At 39.0% G+C, this 22,244-nt stretch overlaps 1 protein-coding gene across 4 annotated transcripts in view; it reads left to right on the top strand.

Annotated features, from left to right (window-relative positions):
- Positions 1-22,244, top strand: part of TDRD7 (tudor domain containing 7) — a 48,635-nt gene that overhangs the window by 21,729 nt on the left and 4,662 nt on the right. For 3 of the 4 annotated variants that reach the window (XM_062018724.1, XM_062018725.1, XM_062018726.1), the window contains exons 7-14: positions 11,181-11,755; positions 15,625-15,811; positions 17,076-17,187; positions 18,014-18,216; positions 18,358-18,492; positions 21,067-21,150; positions 21,313-21,447; positions 21,785-21,895. In XM_062018724.1, coding sequence (XP_061874708.1) covers positions 11,181-11,755; positions 15,625-15,811; positions 17,076-17,187; positions 18,014-18,216; positions 18,358-18,492; positions 21,067-21,150; positions 21,313-21,447; positions 21,785-21,895 — 1,542 coding nt within the window. The remainder of the gene's footprint in view (positions 1-11,180; positions 11,756-15,624; positions 15,812-17,075; positions 17,188-18,013; positions 18,217-18,357; positions 18,493-21,066; positions 21,151-21,312; positions 21,448-21,784; positions 21,896-22,244) is intronic. The other variant, XM_062018727.1, reaches the window with a different exon arrangement.

Genomic DNA, 22,244 nt, shown 5'->3' with positions numbered 1-22,244 from the left:
TTTAATAACTTGCATCCCTCGACTTTTCTCTGAAAGGAAGGAATTTAATTTTTGACTTCTGAAAATTGATCATTTATGTGTTTAGGTTACAACCACCAGTAATGGAAATGTTTCCCTTTTAGTGAGCTGAAGTCTACAAAAATTACTAAGTTGCATGTTGATGATATTGTTTTCAGTCTCTACTTTCTGGCAAGAAGATCAGCTACAAAGAACTGAGGCAGACCTTATTCTCTGTTGGTCTGTTACCTCCCTTCTTAAGTCAACTTGCTTGAGTATCTTGCTTGTAGTAACATATTTTGCACAGCTAAATGCAGAAGTACAAAGTAATTACGTCTTGCATAGCATTCACAGATTACAGCCAAGCCTTAATGAGCAATTTGGCTGAGAATAAATGCACTCACTTATATAATATGCAAAAGGTCTTTTCTATTCAGGCAGGCTTCAATCAGGAGAAGAGTCTGCTTCAACAGCTCTGTTGGTCAGATCACAGTATGGCTAAATTGTCTCCTTCTGTCTCCAGCAAGACTAGTGCTTTGAAAAAAGTGATGAGTACTGATGACCCTCTTACTTTCCTTTTTTTCTGTCGATCTTTGAGCAGTTAGTGGTTGCCATTTGTCATGGTTTAGGCCCATCAGGGGACAAAAGACCATGACTAGACTAAAGTACCAAAGACCTGAGAATTGCCAAAGGGCAGAGAGGGCTTAATTGCTGCTTAATGGCCTGTGCCATGGCCGCTTCCTCACTCTCGTCCGTCCCGGTGCACTTACACGGAGCTGCTGGTGGCTCTCAGTCCTGCCATGGCCCTCCATGGGTTGCAGGAGCACAGCCTGTGTTCTCACCACAGGTTGCAGAGGGGTCTCTGGTCTGGTGCTTCTCCTTCCTTCCTCCTTCTCTGACTGTGGGGTCTGCATGGTCACCTCCATCTTGTACCACTTCTACACCTCCTCTCAACCACTTCAAATTCCCGTCCTTAAATAGTGATGGCAGGGGCACCAGATTGGCCCAGCCAGGCCAGAGGTGGGTCTGAACCGAAGACCCAGGGAAAAGTCTGAGAACTCTTTACGAGGCTGCACTGCAGCCCCTCCACCTGTTACCAAGCAAAAGCATCTCCTTGCTAAACTGTGATACCATTTTAGCCATCCTACCCCTTCTTATTTCTTATCTGTCTATAGATTTTTCTCATAAGTCTTTCTCAAAATTTAGCAATGTTTTTAGAATCCTGAGCCAAAGTTACGTAGCTCTGCTATATTTGGGGTCAGCCTTGAGTCATTGGAATGCAGGTAGCTGAACACCTGAGGGAGAGAGAACATTATAGCAGAGATATGAGAGCGAGAGGGGTGCAGACTTACAAACAATTAAGTTTATGGCTCTTTTTTTTTTTTAAACTACAAATAACCCAAGTGTAGTAATAAATTTGACTTGGCAACATGTATTCTTGTTCCCTTTGCAGTGAAATTATAAACCCTCTTAGTGAGTGGTGTGTATGTTTAAAAGACTTTTCCTTTGCACGTGCACAGCTCTGCTCAACTACTTGAACTCTTGAGTGGTTCAAGAGATGGCAGTTCAGATATGGCAATTCAAGTGAAGGCTAAATTCATACATATTTTCTCAAAATGTTTGCTTGAATGTCCAGATTTTCTTTTCTTACAGAGAATTAGGCAGTCCTAGGGCGTTGGCAAAGGTGTTTGCATAGATACATAATTGATTAAAAGATGGGAAACATAGTAAGGCAGAAATGCAGAAAGGCTGACCTGCAGAAAGACGGGAAATCATTGTGAAGTTCCACAAGGGAAGACAGTTGGATGTATGCTGGTAGGGATTGCAATAAGTGAGTTGGTAAATACAAGCTGAGCTGTCAGTAGTACAGGGTTGTTTAAGGTTCTGAAGAATAGGGCTCTCTGAAGAACTATGGAACTTCCTAATAGCCAGTTGCTGGCCCATAAAATTGCAGCTGAGAGTTAACTACAGCAATGGACACGAAGGAGTCTCATTATGTTAAAATATGGGGTTTTTTTTCCCTGTGTGGACTATTAAGCTTGGGAGAGAGAGCTTGGTGTTTATAATGATTTCATGAATATGTTGGCTCAGTACAAAACGATGCAAGTGGTAGTAAGTACTTGAAAATTAATAGAACAGAATAGGAAAGAGTATTTGAGTTGGAAGAGGCCCACAACAATCATCTAGTCCAACTGCCTGACTGCTTCAAGGCTGACTAAAAGTTAAAGCATATCATTAAAGGCATTGTCAAAATGCCTCTTAAACACTGACAAACTTCAGTCATTGACCACCTCTCAAGAAAGCCTCTTCCAGAGTTTGGCAGAGAAAGGGTTTCTGATGTCCAATATGAACCTCCTTGCTTAGAATCATAGAATCATTTTGATTGGAAAATACCTTTAAGGGCATTGATTCCAACCACTAAGCTTACACTGCCAAGCCTATCACTAAACCTCAGCGCCTCAGCTATGCATCTTATAAATATTTCCAGGCGTCGTGACTCCACCACCTCCCTGGGCAGCCCATTCCAATGCTTAATTAAGTTCTTCCTAATGTCCAATCTAATCCTTCCTTGGCACAACTTGAGCCCTTTTCCTCTTGTCCTACCATTCATGACTGGAGAGCGATTCACCCCGACCTTGCTACAACCACTTTTCAGGTAGTTGTAGAGAGTGATCGTCTCTCAGCCTTCTCCAGACTAAACACCCCCAGCTCTCTCAGGTGCTTCTCATAAGACTTGTTCTCCAGGCCATTTAGGAGCTTTACTGCCTGTCTCTAGACATGCTCCAGCACCTAACAGTCCTCCTCCATTGCCCTTGTCTGGGAAATGTAGTATTCTCACTTGATATGTGGGAAGTTGAAATCTCCCAGAAAGATAAGGGCTACTGATGCAGAGATTTATTGTAATTGCCTATAGAATGAGTCATCAGTGCTGTCATTCTGGCTGGGCAGTAGGTAGTAGACATCCATTACACCACCTCCTTTGTTTTCCCTCCCCCTAATGCTCACTGAGATGCTCTTAACTACATGATGGCCAAAAGGACTGTACAGTCAAACCTGTCCCTTACAGAACATCTCCTCCAGTCCACTTGACCTGCCTGTCCCTCCTGAAGAGCCAGTAGCCCTCCATGCCATCATTCCAGTCGTGACACTCATTCTACCAAATCTTGCTAATACCACTGGAATTGTGGCTGTGGGAACTGACCAATGCTTCCAGTTCACACTGTTCATTTTTTGTAATGCATGTGTTGGTGTACAAGTGTTCTGCATGTGCTCCTGAGCATTCTGTAAATGTTCCTGCTATCTTCATGCTATGCCAGCCCAAGGGCCTTACTATCAGCTCTCCTGTTGGCATGCCCTTTCCCCAGTGGTTCTAGTTCTAACACCTTCTCAATCAGTCTTACCAGCTTATGGCATTTCCTGCACTGGGACAGATAGATCCCATCAGGCCCCAGCATACTTTGTGCTGCAAAGGGTCTTTCATGTTTACCAACACCAAAGTCAAATTTGGTGCAGACATTAGTCCTAGAGCCAGGTATGTATGTTTTGTGCTCGTCTGTTTCTTCCAGAGTCATTCTTCCTTACTGGAAGGATTGAGGGGAAAATACTACTTGCACTCCTGATTTTTTTTAGCATTCTTTCCAGTGTTACTGCTCTGAAATCTCTTTTGCTTCACTTTAGAATTTTTATTGCATATCACTAGTACCCACATGAAAGATGAGGAGTACTAGTACAGCCCAAAAGTTGTACTAAGCCATTCAGGTGTCTGATATCTTTAATTTGGGCCTGAGGAAGGCAGCAAACTTCAGTGAAAAGACCATCTGGTCACTATTCTTGTGAATGGAGAACAAAATAGCAAACATTGTACCACTGGGGAAAGGTGTTATGTAAGCATGTCAAAATTGGGTGTGCTCCTCCTATCTCCACCCAGAAAATACACAAACAAAAACTCACTGAGAGACCAAGCAAAGCAAGAGAGTCATTCACAAGCGTGACAGGCAAGTAAGTAATTCTATACAAGCAACAATGAAGTTACATGAGTTAGTTGGGGAAAAATGGAGTTATGGACGATAGAGTAAGAGACCTGGAAGAGATAAATAGGGAATGAGCATCGTCTTGAATTCAAAAGCAACTGAATACATTTACTGATGAAAGAATGATCACTGACCTCAGTTGTCATGAACTGCTTCATTCCAAGGAAGCTCACTAACTGTGCCTGAACTGTGGAATATCTAAAAAGAGATATCATTATGTTTGTCTTACCCAATGTGGTTTTTCCTAGGCAGCTGTTGTTGTCAAAGAGGATGTCAAGCTAGAAATGTCTTTGTTCTGAACTAGTACTGCTCTTCTAATGTGCTGATTCAACTTGCCTGTATGTCATTATTCACAGCTAATCATTTCCAGACAGTCTTGGTGCTGACTTCTGTGTAGTAGTGGCTTTTTTTTCATGCTTATATGTCGATCTGAGAAGATAACGGAATATGTCAGTCCCTGGTGTTGTTTGTCAGGTGAAGTTGTCTTTTATCTCTCTGTGTCTTCCCCAATTTATGATTACAGTTAGAAAAGAAGAAAGAGTGAATAGTAAGCAGCCACAGAATTCGTATAGTAATGGCTGCCTTAGTCTTCTTGTCAGGTTTCTTAAGAAGATGGTACAAAAATACTGTTCTGAATTTGATCATTCTACTTGTGCTGGAAGAGATATACTTGCTTTTGAACAGTTCTAGACCAAAGTGGTGGTATCTTATTTTTTAAGATATTCTACTGGCTCTGGCTACCTATCAGTTTAACCATTAATGTGTTGTCATCAGAGGCCAATTTAATCTCTATTAATCTGCCATTCCACGGTCAGTTGTCTTACTGCTTTTTAATAAGCAGACAGCTAAAGGATATGTAATAACTGAGCAGATGCACTTTAGCACTTTGATACTGTATGAAAATGCTCCTCAGACTGGAAAGTGTTTGCCTGGCTGTTTATTCTGAGGAATTATATATAATATAAGGTAGGATATTTTGGAGTTTGATTTGCCTTGTGTTTTTTAACACTATCTGGTTCTCAGAATAATCTTCATCTTTACATTTTATAAAGGTTGTGACTGTTTGCAGAAAGTGACTAAAGGCTTAGGAAGATGACAGGGTCAGTTGATGAACAGATTGACAGAAACAGGATTAGGGCTATTGTCTTCTGAATCTCTGTTAGTGGGCAGTATCGCCTCTCTTAAAGAACTGGGTACTGCATAGTAGTATATGTGACAGCTGAGTTTTCACTCTAGTGTTCATGTACTCTGAAACAGGTCCATCCGGAGAAGAGGACTGCTCTAGTAGCCAGTTGTATTCCTTGAGCAACTTTGATTCTGTCAAGTTTTTACTCTCAAGGGAGGAATTTCTATACCATGGTTAATCTATGTGAAGCAAAAGTTATTCCAAACAGAGAAATGGCCTTGAGATAATAAAAAAAATCAGCTCTAATTTTATGTAATAGATAGTGTGTTCTTATGAGCTGCCATGTGAGGTGCAGATGGAGGAGATCATGCATCACGCTATCATGGCTGGTAGTATATATAAATGAAAGTTTGCAGAGTTGTACACAAGCCTTGCAAGCTGCCTTCTACAGATGACCTCTAGCATTATGATAGTTAGCTTCCTTGGGCCTTAAAGAAGTCCTTGAAGAAATCAGTGTTTGGTCTCACTGGTTCAGTGAGTATCTCAGGTCCAGACAAAGAGCCACTAGCCAGTTAGAATGGAGTGCAGTGAACAGAAGACCTGTTCTGCCTAAAATTTAATTAGATGTATTCTATATGGTACAGCACAAGGCAAAATAGCAGTTGGTATCAGCCTTACTGAGAAGATAGTGTCATAGTACAAGTGGAAATAAACCAGTTGAGGACACAGGTCCAGAATAACTTTTTTATCCAAACATAGTGCTAGAACAGGCTGTAACTCACTGTTTCTCAAACTCAGTTTTACTGAGGAATGGTTAAACTCCATCAGACAACATCTTTCCTTGTCCCCGGTTCACATACCTGTGCAATTTCTTGTGTATTAAATCCTGCACTTCTGTGATCCCTTAGGAACACTTACCTGTGGGAAATAAGGGCAGTCCTCAACAGTATGGAGTTTTTACATTGGCTCAGCTGGCTTACTGAATCATTTGTAACTGTGTTTTCAGAAGTCAGAATGTTAAAAGCATGAGGAACTGTGGAGAGTAATTATTTTCATTGTGATGTGCAACGTAATTAAGTGGGAGAGGAAGGTGGATGGGCAGAAGGGGGCAACCTAAAGACACTCCTGAACTTTAGAGAGCTTATCACCTCAGTCCTGAGCACTAGCTGAACCTGAGCAAGTGACATGTTAGCAACAAGGATCTTTTAGTCTAACAACAAAAGAAAACATAAAAACATGCCCAGTATGACTTGTATTTTAACATTTCAGTTAAGTACAGAAGTAATGGCTGCCAGAAATAGAAATGTTTCAGAGTCAGCATCAGAACCTTTTCCCTTCAGTTGAAGGTCTGAAAGGATCTTATGTATTTGCCGTGAAGAATCCACCAAAATTATTGTTGGTATTGGCAGTCTGAATGTCACAACTGATCTTTTCTGGGGCCCTCTTAATGAAACTGACATACTTGTCAGGGTTAGTGACTGAAAAGGCTGTTAAATGAAAAACATTTCAAAGTTATTTTGCCTTCTCTAGTGTTGTAAGAGACCTGTGATTTTTAAGCTAGTTCCTTCCTAATAACTGAAATTCAATTGAAATTCAGAAGTACTGAGCAAGTTCTTCTAACGCTGCATAAACATTTCACAGAATCATGAACTCACTGAGGCTGGAAGGGACCTTTTGAGATGCAGCCCCACTGCTCAAGCAGAGTCACCATAAGCAGTTTTCCCAAGACTGTATCCAGTCCTATTTTAAGTGAACACTCTACAACCTCTCTGGGCAACACATTCCAGTCCTCCTCCAGCTTCCCAGTTGACGTGAGGTTTGGCTGAAGACAAGCCTTTTAATGTGTCATTTTGGCATTTGGGGTTAAGAAGCTAGGTATCATCGCTTCCCATGCTAAACTGTTGATTGTATATTGGGCTAGAAGCTGTAAAAGCTGGAGGGGATCCCAAGGATAAGCTACAACCAGATGATGTAAGGGGCTTCCACAGCATTGTAAGGAAAAGCTCTTTATTGTGTCACATGTCACCCTGTGCAGTGGGGATATTCACCCTTTCCAGAACATTGCACAAGTCTGGTTTGGTTTGGGTTTTTTTTTCCCAGATTTATTTATTTACATGTTCAACAGCTTGGTAGCTTAAACTCAGTGACTTACTGAAGCGGCTACTTGGAAGATCAGAGAGGAGTGGGCATTAACGTTAAAGCAGCATCTTACCATTGCCAGGGGAGAGCTGTACTGCAGAATGATTGCCAAAAGCATGTGACCTGGAATTCTAATGGCTGCCTCTGACAGAAAAGATGCTGTGAGCCAAATGTATGGATGGAAGGTTGCTGCCGATCAGTACTAGGAGCACCGTCCTCCACTGCCTTGAGCGCCAGCTTGCTGGGAATTAAACCCCTTGTACTGTTGAAGAAAGTCAGGTAGATGAGAGCTGTATTCACATGAGAGCAGCATTTGTCTAACATGCCTGTCGGCAAAATATGTATGCAGTCTATGGTATGTATACCATTGTAGCTAGTGTCTACGTTGCATATTTAAATCATATCAGAAAGAATTAATGCATCATGCTTCTGTTGTATTATTGTCGCTGAGTGAGATAGTTCTGATCAGTGTGTTTTAGAGCAGTCTTTGAGGACCTGTTTGGTACCAAGAGTCACAGAGCACACGTTAAATGGTAGCTTCTACTACATCTTGCCTTTCTCTGCTTGGCAGAAGAATGACAGAAAACATCTGCATATACTGGTTTGCGAAGGTAACCTTGAAAGTGAGGGACACTTTCTCTGACTAGAAGTTCTCATTAAAAGAAGATGTTTCTTCACTTCCTTCCTGGAAGGTGTTCATACTCTAGGAGTTTGCTAGTGTATCTGGTCTTTGCTTGAACACAATTAAAGAAGACTTGGTATTATCTTGGACATTCTGGCATAACAAAGTATATCCCTTCTCTTGATTTTCACTGAGAGGGTTATTAAGCATTGGAATGAGCTGTCCAGGGAGGTGGTGCAGTCACCATCCCTAGAGATATTCAAAAGACGCACAGATGACGTGATGAAGAACATGGTTTAGTTTAGTGATGGACCTGGCAGTGTGAGGTTAGTGGTTGGACTCAATGATCTTAAAGGTCTTTTCCAACCGTAATGATTCTGTGATGGTATGTAGTAGTGTAGTGCAAACATCTAAAAAAGTTTTTGTCTTAGCAACACTACGTCTGCCTTCATCCTGTATATATGTATATGTCAAAAGGAGTTGTTGGGAGTGCTTTTTTTATTTGAAGCATTATGATATTGGGATCCAGAGTTTAAGAACTCCTTCTGTTACTCAGGCCCAGGACAAACGTGTTTTTCTTTTTTTTCTATGTGGAATGAGTTCAGTCTCTGTTGCTTGATAATATGTTGTGACAGCTGTTGACTCTGCTTTGTGCTACCTAATGGAGAGGTGACAGCAGACATGTTGAACTTGCAAAGCGGTTCTACCAGCTGTACTGATGGGAAGTATCTTGCAAGCAAATCTATAAACTCAACTGGAAACCAAGTTGAGATATTTATGCTAAGTAAACACTTCTTTGAAGTGTTACTCACAAGTGAAGTTGTTTGCATATAGTTAAAACTTTCTGTAGTGTTTAGTGTCCTTCTTTGTGTCTTGGCTCTAGCACTGTCTGGAGGAGTCTTGTTACATCTTGAACATTGACTTCTATGCAAGAAATAGCCTAATTATGTCCATTTGAGCTTATTTATACTGAAGCAAGTTGAAATGACTTTTTGCTTCTAAATGGTTTGCTCAGTCAGCATCTACAATCTCTTCAAAAGACAGCTTCAATACGTAGAAAACTTCAGAGCTATTATTGGAGTTAAGAGGCTTAAAGGTCTCTAAGGATTTTCTGTCTTTAGTCTGCTCCAAGTCTTTAGTATGTAATGTGTAATAGCTTAAATTTACTCATCTCTGTTGCAGCACTAGTTAAAAGGAGCTAAGAAAAAAGAAAGGTTGCATAAAGGTAGACATCTGCATCCAGGTTCTTTCAGGATGAACTGCCACACATGCCAATGCAACCTTTTAAACAGATTGTTGTCCTGGTAAATCCAAGTATTTTCTGGAGCTAAAAGTTTCCTTGACTGCATATCTAAACAATATCCTCAGTCTTGTGCATGGCCACTTACCGTGGACATCCTTATCGGTGCCTCTATGTTTAGGATATCATTACCTGCTGAAGTGCTGTGCCCTGATTTTTTTCTCTGGGCCACTTGGTATACTTTTGTCTCTTGACTGTATATCAGAGGCATTGCAAGGATTTTATAAGTTTTTGTTTGGTTGGTTTTTTAACCAAGGTCCTTTCTCTGCCTGTGATTCAACAGGCACAATAAAATTTGTGATACCAGAAGGTTCAAATGTACATTCTTCCTGTAAAGAATCATTGAGGTGTCTTTAGTCCCTCTAGGTTACGTGTCCAGACATGTTTTCTCATCACATACATCAAACTGACTAGCAGAGATGCTTAAGAACTTGGTAAATGTACCACTTACATATTAAAGTGCTTAATATTACTTCTTTATATTTTATCCTCTATTATTCTGTAGTAAAGGGATGTCTATAGGACAGTACCTCTCCCATCCTCCCAGTTAAGAGGGCATGTTCCTTTGGTTTAGTGAGCCTCCTTGAAAGAATCAAAAATCTTAAAGCTTGTAAGCAAGTGTGTGGAAATGCAATCATGTATTAACCCTTACATGATTCTGCTGACTCTCTCAACTCAGATAATATGGCAATTTGAGCTGTGTGTGAAGAGGTGAACACAGGGGGAAAACACCCTGTTTTTGACACAGAAAGGACCATTTTCCCAGGTTTTTAATATATTGTTAGTGTAACTGAATGTTCTTGTCTTGTTAATGTTACCTTGATAATGAGTGGCATGTATTATTCTTGTTATGTAAGATAATACTTGAAGTCATCTTTGTTATTCCTCTCTTGTATGTTGCTAAGAACAGCAGAGAATGACTTTAGCAAGGTTTGTAAAGTTCAGATGGGCATAGACATCAATATTTTAATGATAAATGCCATCCCCGAGTAGTAGCAAGTAATTCGAGTACTCACATGTTTTGTTAATTGATCTGCCTCTGAAAAGGACTTTGATGTGGACAAAAAAGAATAGTGAAAGTTGTTTCCTCCGAGCAAGCAACATCAGGGTGGAACTGTGTAAACTTGAACTTTATTTGCAGGAGTTGGTTTTGCTTTGGGATCAGTGTGAAAACATTGAGAGCTTTTGTTATCTCAAGTATACATAGACTCCATGGGCTATGGTTAGGTTGATCCAGGTTGGAACAGTGTAGTTCTAGGAAGCGAAATTGCATTGCAAGTTTGTACAGTTCTCAAATGATGCTTTCAAGGTTGTTACTTCAGAAATGTGAGGTGCTCATTGTTCAACTTAGCCAAGAGTACAGACATACAGACAGGCAAAACATCTGGGTCTGGAGGGAGGCTGTGAGCATGGCTTAAAGTGGCCTAATCAAATTTATTATGAAATTTATTATGAATAAGAACTTTTTTCCTTAATTTCAGAACTTTTAAAAATAACAAATAATTCTGTGAGCATGACACCAGATAGCCTTTACAACACCACCTGTCCTCTTGTTTCCAAAGCATACAATAAAATACTCTTTCCCTCAGTAAACTGAGACAGAAACTTTTGTTTGCATACCAGTGTGGAAGATCAGGAAAGTTAACTTGCAAAAGACCTATGTTTCTACAGTGTGTCGTCATTTTCTTGTCTTTCTAGAGAACAGAGAGACTGTGATTCTTTGGAAGCAAAGCAGAATCGTATTGCATAGGTTAGATATTTGGCCTATGCTAATGTAGTCATGTGTGTTTCAGAATGGAGAAGGAAGCATTACAGGAAATATTACCCTGTAGTAACTACCTCAAGCTTAGTTACTCGTGGATGTCCACATCAAATTCTGTGTAAAGTGCGTATTATGAAGATGTATTTGGCAAATTGATGTAGACCATGAGATGCAACTGTTGACTCTACTTTTTGTTTTCCAAGGTGGAGAAGATATGCAGAGGTGATCAGATGGATGGGCTCCTTTATCCTGCTAAGAAAATACCACCAGTTGCAAAAAATGATACAGGGCAGGAAAAGACATCTCACAATGTTACCTCTTCAAAAACAGGCCCTTTGTTAAAACCAAATACAGAAACTATATCACATGATAGTGACTTCAAGCAGAAAGTTTTTGACATCTTGATAAAGTATTCCAGTGGCCTTTGGGCTAATGCACTTCCCAAATTGTACCAAGACACTTACCAAGTAAAATTTCCAGAAGACATTCTGAGTAATCTAGAATTGCTCTCAGATGTCTGTATTGTGGACTATGTGTCTGAAGTCCCCAGGAAGGCTATCCTCTATGCTAAACCCCAAAGATGCATTGATGAAAATCTGAATGTCACCGGGAAAATCCAGAAGCATGATGGTGTGAAGGCCGCAGCTGAAAAACAGTGTGAAGAGTCCAAGGACCAGCATACAGAGAACATAACAATTCCTCCTCTAATCATTCCAACAGAAGGATCTGTGTCCGTCATGGTGTTAGAATTGAAAAACACCAATGAGGTCCTAATTAGGCAAGTTTGTATTTCAGAATCTTATCTTTTTTGCTTTATAAACCCATGTGTTCATATTGTGCAAGTCTGCCGTAAGAGAGCAGATGAACAAGAGATTGCTTGACTTTGTCATTTACTTAATTTGACAATGAAACTTAAGAATGATTTTTTTAGTGTGCTTAAATGTAAATTTTCTGAAACTTTGGGCTGAGCTGATCCATTCTATCATTAGCTTGTCAGAGAATCAAAGTAGATTTGACTTCTCATTAAAAGGCTTTTTAAATAACACTATTATAACACATAGTAGTATTCAGATATTGCTGCAGTACTTACTGAAACATTTTTAACTTCTATAACTGACTTGCTACTAACTAGATGTGACTTGAGTGTGTTCGGGTTACACTGCAGTTTTCACTTTTCGGAAAATATGAACTTCCATCCAAGAATAAACTAGTTGCTAATTAGTCCAGTCTTAAAGGACAGTGTAATAAGTAGTCTGTAGTGTCTGTCTTGACATACATGCTACTGTACTGTTTTAGGAAATACTATGGTAAATTTCTGTACTTCATTGTAGGGATAAGACACATAAATCCTAGCAATTCTTTAAAACTTAAAGCCCCAATCAACCCACCAAGAAAACCCAAATGCTTTTTTCAAAATTAACTATCCTTTATGTATTATTTAAAGTTGAACTTAATCTTAAAAAGTTTTACATCTGACTTCAGAGGATGAAATGAGCAACTGTGGTGTAATATACTATATTGACAGCACACTGTTTTTTCCTTCACTGGTTTTTGTAGCTTTCATTAGATAAAGTCATTCTCAGAGATCCTGTTTAGTATTGAAATAGGTATATGTACGTTTCATAGTGAAAGGATCTGTAAATAAACTGTAATAGCCTGTTCCTCATTGCTGGTTGGTGACATTCAGCATATTAGCCTTAAGGCTGAAATTTAGATACGCTTTTCTCTCTAGCCATCAGTGATGTATTTGAATACTCAACCTTGAACTTTATGTATCGGTTTCCCTGAAGTCATGGAATCTTAATGGCTGATAATCTGTATTGAAAGTCCTCATACTTGGAGGTTATGAGAGAAATTTTATTTGAGAATACTGTCATCTCTGTTTTAGCTGGTGGTGGTGCTATTGCTACATTGTCCTTTTTCTCATCAAAGCTTTTTTTTTGTACATTTTTTATTCATTTATTTTGTATTCCAGTCTTACCAAAAAGCATACTCTAAGACAAGTTTCTTCATCTATCAGTAACATTTGTACTACTTCAATTTGAATGTCAGTCATTTTAGCCAAGAAGATGGAATCTGTGAGCAAGCCTAAGTTTAAAAAAGAAATCACAGGAAGAACAACTACATCTAAGAGATACTTTGTGGTTTAGGTTCTTCTTCTGAGAGCTCTGTTTGAATTTAGTTGTAACACATGAAAGATTATAAAAATGAATAGTGCCAGGAAAGACAGCTAATTAAAAACATTTAGTCATTTGTACATAGAGATATGTAAACAGTTAGACATGATACATGTTGCATGTTTTATTTTGGGAAGATCAGGAATAAATGATGTCTTTTACTTGCAGCTTACAATGCAGGTGGCATCTAACTGCAAAACCTCTTCCTTCTTACTATGCACATTTTAATTCTGGCACCATTGAAAACTTGCTGTATATGTGAAGTAATAAATTATAAGTTTCTAGTCTGTTATTTTAAGGATGTTTCCCCTACCTGTTAATGGGAATGCTTCAGTTTCCATGGATTAAACTACTATGTGACACGGATGAGCTGACGGCGATTATGTTGAAATTTCTCTAATGCAGCAGTTCCCAAATTTTGGACCATGGTTCTTGAATAGTATTAAAGTTTCTGAATTTTTCAGCTCTGTGTTATGTACATGGTGGTGATTAGTGGTTTCTTATCCCTAGAGGCAGAAGTGCCTACTTGGGGTTTTCTCTGTGCTTCATAGGCAAGGTCATTTATCTACAAGATAGAAATAGCCCTAAAGGGAATAGTGTTTTTTGCCATGAAAAGAAAATGTTCACATAGATTTATAGGAAGGAAACAATGCATTGACTCACCTAACCTGGGCATATACTAGCAGTCACTTTCTCCTGATCTAACTATGAACTGTGTAGCAGCTTTTGGTTGGTGTTGACTTTTGTAGGATAAATAAAATCAAGATTCCTCTTTCCATATTTGGGATGGAACACTATCTCTGCTTTCTTGATATGTGGCTAAGAGATGTTTGGCTGAAATCTTTCAGATGTAGTACCAAAACAAAGCTGAAAGGTTTGGTGCTATTTCAATTTTGAGATGTGCTACAATCCTGTAGGAATTCTAACGTCAGAAAGAAAGCAAGGTGACAGAAATACTCCTGTGTATTTGCTATACTTCTACAACAGTGTGATTGAAGGCCAAGTTGAATTATCACAAGAATTAATTAACATCATCTTTTATTCTCAGCTATCTTGAATTTCTGTGCTACAGCTCAGTTAGCTTTTTTTCCTCTTATCTTTTTGAATAGACAAAATGTTACAGCTTGTTTCACTACGGAGGCATACTCCTCTGTTCTTTCACAGTGAGGCAGCAAGCTTTACTTGACAACTGAATTGGTCCCAGTTGAGACTGAGAATGGTACTGAAGGCACACTTGCAGTGTATGGACACCTGTGCATGTTTTTTGGTGTTGTTTTCCAAGATTATTTTCTGAAGAATCTGAAAAATAATTTTTCAAGTGACTTTGAGCAGCCAGAAACTTCTTCAGTGTGAAGCTCACCTATTTCTAGAAAGTAGTGAGTGAGGCAGGAACTTCTGAAAGATTCTTTTCTAATAAGATACTGCTACTGTCTGTTAAGTATCTTTATGAAATAAATGTTGAAAAAAACTTTTAAGTAGCACATAGAATGACTGTTGCCCCTCTCCATGTCTATTATGAAGCAGATGAGTGCTTACACAGAAAGGACTGTGATTCTATAAAGCCATATATTGTTGAATTGCGAGGTGGCAGGATGTCCTTAGGAAAATGAGGGTTTCCTCATGTGTGATCAGCTTTAGTTTAATCTTTATAACAAAGGTAGCATAGTAGTCATAGTACAATGTCTGCACTAATGCTGGGCATATAGCAGAGCTCCAGAATGAACCTAGATCATCTAAACTGTGCGGCTGAAGTCAGCTGTAATAATCACTTTGTAAACAAGTTAAAAAGTAGCTACTAATACAAATTTGGGAATAAGTTTTTGTGTTGTTTGCTGTAATTGGGCTTGTTTCTGAAATATTCAGAACTTCCAATGTGGAGTTTTCAGAAAGTTTGTATACTTTATTAAAGAAGATCTCTGCAGCACAAATGGCTTTGATATGAACCATTAGGTCAGCAGCCTAATATCGTGGTTCTGAAGGCTGAGACTAAACAGAACATGGTTTGATGGCTCATTTTTAAAGTTAGTTTAGATGCCTTGTTTTTGACCACCCTTAGTAAAAAACCTGTTTAAGCTGACGTTTGTTAATGGCAGCATTAAATTCAGAGATAACTTATTAGTTTATACCTGATCTTTGACACTACTCTGCCCTTCTGGTCAAGTTGCTCTACATGATTGTAATCACCAAGTAAGAGCTAATACTAAAAATCTAGTTGACTGTGTTTGATTATACACTGCTGGATCATATTTAGCTATTGCCAAAAGAAAATAGATTTTATGTTAGTTATTTTTCTATAGCCTTGTTAATGGGAGAAGAGTTTGAGTCACTAAAGTGCTTAGAAAACATGTATATTGATAATTTACTCCTATTCATCTATGCATATAAACACTCTTAGGCTTTTATTCAGCTTAGGAAGTTGCATCCTAACTCTTGTGGGTTTTGTTTTTTGTTTTTTTTTTTAAATATGTAGGTATGTGGGCAAAGATTATTCTTCGGCCCAGGAACAAATGGAAGATGACATGAAAGCATACTATAGTCAGAACAGTACAGTGTCACTAGCTCAATCTCTGAGCGTTGGGCTACTTGTTGCAGTACATGCTGAAGAAGATGCCTGGTTGCGTGCTCGGATAATTTCTCTAGAAGACAAGAGAATAAAGGCAAGAAATTACTTCTTTCAGCACTTGAAGAAACATTCCTTTCCTAAAGATGTTGCACTAGCACTCTCACCTTTTCTTTCCCTGCAGTACTTCTGTTTTCTCAGTTCTATGAGAAGTTAAGTCTTCCTTGAAGTTATATGATTGCCAAAATTAATTGATCTTCCATTTTTTTTCCATAAGTAGTTTGAATTTGGGGGTTTTGGTTTGGGTTTTATATGGGCTGAACCTTCTAGCGCTTTTGTATAGAAATCATACCTTTGATAGTCTTAGGATGAATGGGTGTAGTAGTGCTATTTGGAGCGGGACACAGGAAGGTAAGGGAAGAACAAAATTGACTTGCTGATAGCTCTTGTTTGAAGTCTTGTACTGAAGTATCTATTCCATGCAATAAATAGCAAGACAATAAGAAGGATATATTTGTGTTCCTTTCCAGTTAGATCAGGTAATTCTGTGAGTTACATGTAGTGTGCATTTTAGTTAAACCCCCTTTGAGATTATTTAACTGCTTTGTTAAACTTTTCCTGGGCCAAGCAGACTTGAATCTGCAATGAAACTAGAACATACGATAGAACTGTGAAAACACTTTCAAGCTTCTCAATAATTTCTTGCCTAGTTAATGATACCTTTTTTAATGTTTGTTTCTTCCCCCACTTAGGCAACTATATACTCAGGGCTGCTTAACATACTTTTAAAGTTAATCAATTTGATAAATAGTTAAATATCACAGGTATGAGAATTGAGGTTTTTCTGAATGTTAGTATCATATACTTCAGATGGAACTTGGAAGAAGGTCTGATCAGACCTTCTGGTCAGAAAGATTTAGAGAAGTGGCAAGGAGATTGGTAGCAAGCTTGCCTCTAATTTCTCTCTAGCTAGAATTATGAGCCAGAAGACTACTACTGCTTTATTGCAGCATTTGCCAATTATCCTTTGGCACAGTGTTAAGGCTCCCTTTTCAGTGTTTGGTATGCGGACGTCTTGCATGACAGAGTTTAGAAAAAAGTTGTGAGAAGCCGTCAAAGCCTTTTTTGTCTTATTTTAGCTCAAATTATTTACTGCCAAACAGCAGTTTCCCTACTAGTTTCCTGTATTCCTGTAGTATTTGTATCAAAGTTACTTACAAGCATAAATGGAAATGATTCTGTTACTGCTACCGTAGACGCAAAAGGCAAAACAGGTAGTGGTACTTAAGCAGTGTTTGACTTTTCAACTATTTCAAAACTCTAGAAATAAAAATTATGTGTATTCTCTTTCTCATTATCAGGTATACTATGTTGATCATGGCTTCAGTGAGTTTGTTGAAAGCAACAGTGTGTACAAACTACAGAAGCAGTTCAATTCACTTCCATTTCAAGCTGCAAAATGTAAACTGGCAGGTAAGAAAACTGTTGACTGTATGGCTTGCTGTTGCACAATTTATGGATTGAAGCATCTCAGTCTGGGAATTTTCATCTGTGTTTATGATAACAGCTAATCTAAGCAGACGCAGGTGGGCACGGAAAGAAAAGTAAAGAAGGAAGAATGTGAAGGAAAACACCCTTGATATTAGAAGACCTTAATATCCAGTATCTCTGTAGTGGAGCTTAGTTGTTTCAGCACTCGGCTTGGATGTCTCTGTCCCTTTAATATTTGTAAGCCTAAAGAAATAGAATTAAACGTGTGCTATTATGTGAAGCAGTAGACTAATGCAACTCTGCTTTGTGCAAATGAGGCACATCTGTTGTGGCCATGTCAGGCAATATTCCTAAATATGGTCTGATTTAGTTACTTTAAAGTGATGCTTCCCCTTTCAGTACTTGCATACTTGCAGACTTCCTCGACTGCTGAAAATTATTCACCTTCCTAGAACTGGTAGGCAGTTCTGACTTTTAAAAAAATATGTTATTGTAAAGAAACATAGCCATAAATTAGCTTTTGTTGATTCGGTGTTTTAATACCTGGATGCATTTCTTTTTTTTGTCTACACATTTGCCTCAACACTTTCTGAAGAGAATCTCTTTATTTTCTCTTTTTTTTTTTCCTCTGAAGATGGTTTCTGTTGTTAAAAAAAAAGTGAAAATGAAGCAGAATGCAAGTAGGGGTGCAGTACAACTTTCCTGCTACATCCTTTTTCTTGGAAAGGTTCCTATTGTGAGCAGAAACATGGTTATTATTTTTCCCTTTGAATACAGTGACACATAAAATGTATGGTGTGTCTTATAGGACTGGAAGTCTTCTGTGATGATCCTGTCCTAGTGAAAATTGTGGAATCACAGACATGCTCCAAGATATTTGCTGTGGAAATACTGGAAAAGAGTGATATTCCTCTTCTTGTTCTCTATGACACTTCTGGAGAGGACGACATCAACATCAATGCTACTTGTCTGAAGGCACTGTATGACAAGTCCCTTGAACTGCACCTACAGGTACCAATTTCCTGTTTACTTCTTAATTCATTAGAAATCATTGCAAAGGGCTTGGATGGACAAAACAGTGCTCAGAAATGAGCTAAGTATATTGCTGGGTGGAGTTTTCCAACTTTCTTGTTGAAATTTTACTGTTTGCAGGTAGATGCACTATATACAAATGTCAGAGTAACCAGTGTTTGCTCTGATGGAAGCCTGTATTGCCAAGTGCCATCTAAGGGCTTGTCCAGACTTTCTGAAATCTTGCAGAAACTAGAAGACTACTTCCATTACAAGGTAAGCTCTGTGGTGAGTGAAGTCACATAGCTTTTCTTCAGCCTATGAGTCATTTTCGTTGCACATAAGTTCAAGTTTCTGAGGTAGCCACAGACTATTTAAAGAGGCTACAAGTTATCTTCCTAGTTTTTTTTGGGGTGCATCTTTCAGCACGAAAAGTGTCTTGGTCCGTGCTTATCACAAGCTGTCTATAAGGCTTCAAAAACTACTTAGAACTTTCCTTGAATAGTTAGAAGAGTCACAATATGGCTCATAATGGGAAGCTTCCAGTAGAAACTGCATCAAATTAGTATAAATCCTGTGGACATACTGATGTATTTTTTTTCTGGAGGTTTTACTTGCATGCTGTAGCTGAGCTACACAAGCAGCCTGGCCTGCAACACACCGTGCAAAGTGACAATAAAAACACTGTAACTAAGACCAATTCTTTTTTTCTGGCTTCCTTGGATAATCATTTAGGTTAGAAAAGACCTTTAAGGTCACTAAGTTTAACCCAACACTGCCACAACCATCACTAAACCTTGTACCTAGGCATCATGTATACACATATTTTAAATACCTCTAGAGATGGTGACTCCACCACTTCCCTGGGCAGCCTGATGTTGTGCTTGAGTAGCCTTTTGGTAAAGAAATTTGTCCTAATCTCCAACCTAAACTTCCCTCTTAAGGGAAGCAGTGCAACTTAAGGCCTTTCCCTCTTATCCTGTCACTTGTTTCTCCGAAGAAGAGACCAGCACCTACCTTGCCACAGCCTCCTTTTTCATGTAGTTGTAGGGAGTGGCAAGGTCTCTTCTCAGCCTCCTTTTCTTCAGGCTGACCGTGATGGCGTTAGTCTGGTCTGCTGCATATCTTGTCTTTGTACCCTTAGCTTTTGTATATTGTGGCTAGTTTCAACCAGAACTAATACATTGTAGACCTTTTCAAAAGTCTTATGTTGCTTTAAATTGGGCACATGGTAGAGAAGTCTGGCATTTCACTGTTTACAGACACATGCAACAACCCTTACTTACTCTCAAGAGAATTTGTACAAAAGAGAAGAAATCTTACAATAACCTAACTTGTTCAATATTCGGCTGAGCCTTAAAGAATCACAGCATGAAATGCTGATCTTTAAACATACTGTTAGAACTGCTGCTTCTGAAACTACTCTATCCAAAGTGTTTTTAGGTGTAAAAGTTGAGCTTTAGACCTGTTGTGGAACACACACCATCTGGAAATACTTTATATGGAACACTTCTGAGTTACCAGTATCCAGTTTCAAGCAAGCTAAACACTGAAGGAGAGGTTATAGAATGCTTACAATACGCCATATATGCTCTAGCATGTAAAGGGTTCGCAACATGAAGGCAGACAGACAGATAGGTATTTCAAAAGTTGAGATTTTCTAGACAGAATGTTTGTTAGGTTCTTGTTGCTATAAAAGAGAGATCTTGCCATTCAGAATCTTTTAATATCAATCTTTATATGAAGGTCATTGGTTTAACCCCAGCCAGCAAATAAGCACCACCCACCTGCTCGCTGACTACCCCCCTTTCTGCCATGTGGGATAGGGAGAAAAAATGAGGGGGAGAAGGAGAAGTAAAAGTAGTGGGTTTAGATAAGAACAGTTTCATAAGTAAAATTAAAATATTGATAATAATAGTAATGAAAATGAATAGAACAGAGAAAGAAGACCCAAGAGAAGACAAACAATGCCCAATGCACAACCCACTGACCAACGCCTGAGCAGTGGTTGGCCTCTACTGGCCAGCTCTGCCCAATTTTGGGCATGATGTTTTATGGTATGGAATAGCTCTTGGGCTAGCTTGGGTCAGTTCTCCTGGCCATACTCCTTCTCAGCTTCTTATGCCCTCCCAGCCTCCTCGCTGCAGCAAAACCCTTGACACTGTTCAAGCACCGCTCAGCAAAAACCAAAACATTCCTGTGCTGTCAATACTGTTTCAGCAAAACTCCAAAATGTAGCCCTGCCAAAGTCCCAGCCAAAACCAGGACAGGGGTAAAAGAAGTGATCACGACTTTGCAGCTTATCGTGAGGATTTTTATTTTGCCTGAGAATTTAAACAGGCTAAAGTGTTGGTGGGTCTTCAAATTGAGTTTCTTCATGCTTTCTGCCTTATGTTATTTAGCATCATCATGGTGAATGTCACCCCCATGAGACTTTTATTTGATTCAGTAGTAAATTGGACTTAAGTATCTCAACAAATGATGTGTTCAAGAGTAAAAGATAGTAACTTCTTCAGTTGTCTGCCACAACTCTAAACTGCTTTTGCATTTCAGAGCACTGAAGTAATGGTCAGTGAATTCGTATTCTTGTGTTTCAAAATGTGTCTTTTTTCCCCTGGCACTTTATATTCTCTTGGTTTCCCTGTAAGATACTCAGCTTGGAAATAAAGCTTTACCAATTGTAGAAGCTTAAAATGGCATAAAAAATGCTTCTGAGGCTGGAAGGAGACTATATCTGAAACAGTTCTGCTTCTCAGAACTGTTTATTCCATGTGTGGCTTTTAAGATGGTTAGTTAAGTGCCAGATAGTAAGATCTCTATGCTTTTTAACTTCTGTTTTTCTGTTTGCAGCAGACATCTGAGTTTAATGTATTGCTACCGTTCTGTGGAAAAATCTGCTTATTTCCTTCCAAAGGAAAATGGGCACGTGTAGAGGTAAGAAGTGTTCTATTCTGTGGGAATTCTATTTCGCACAGAAAAATGTCTCTTCTTTTTGTTCAGCTAAAGTGGAAACCTTAGGTTCCATGAAATTTTTTATACAGTATGTGTCACTGTGGTTTTTCACCTCAAAATGATGCTCCTGCTTTCTTCTTTCAGATAAGAATTGTTCACACTAGACGTGCACTTGATGTGCAGTTCATGGATGCTGGAACCATTGCAACTGTAAAACTATCAGAGCTTAGAGAAATCCCACCACAATTCCTGAGAGAAGTAATTGCAATACCTCCTCAGGTATAAAGACATGAGAAAGCTAACCTATGCTAGATCTTTTGGCAGCATTTGTTGTATTGCTACTTCAATGTGTGTGTAATGTAATTTTCTGTAATAGCATTTAACACTAGGGTGTATTGCATTGTACATGTTTGGCTGAAGTAAATTGTAATGTAGTCGGATGTATTGACAGGATGTTGTGTATGTATAATAGTACTAGTTTTGCATGTTCCTCTCGCTTTCTGTTTGTCATAGATAATTCAATCTGTCAGCATGAATGAAGTTTCTGTGAGTAGAAACTTGTGCACCAACTTCCATCTTATAAAGTTATATCTTGCATACTTATTTTTTTTCTTAGGCTATAAAATGCTGCTTAGCAGATCTGCCTCCTAACACTGGCATGTGGACTCCAGATGCTGTACTGTGGCTGAGAGACACTGTAATGAATTGTCCTGAATTCAACATGAAGGTAAGTAGTCAAAATCTCTATGTGACTCAAAATCCATAAGCTTGTGAAAAGACCACTGAAAGAAGAATCATAGAATGGTAGGAGTTGGAAGGGACCTTTAGAGAACATTTAGTCCAACCCCCCTGCAGAAGCAGGTTCACCTAAGTCAGGTTGCATAGGAACATGTCCAGGCGGGTCTTGAAGACCTCCAAGGAAGGAGACTCCACACCCTCCCTGGACAGCCTGTGCCAGGTGTCTTATCACCCTCACAGTGAAATAGCTTTTTCTTATGTTTAAATGGAACTTCTTGTGTTCCAGCTTCATCCCATTGTCCCTTGTCCTGTTGCTAGATACAACAGAAAAAAGGGAT

This window comes from Colius striatus, chromosome Z (assembly GCF_028858725.1).
Source record: "Colius striatus isolate bColStr4 chromosome Z, bColStr4.1.hap1, whole genome shotgun sequence".
Lineage (NCBI taxonomy): Eukaryota > Metazoa > Chordata > Aves > Coliiformes > Coliidae > Colius > Colius striatus.
This window is presented reverse-complemented; position numbering and strand designations above follow the sequence as displayed.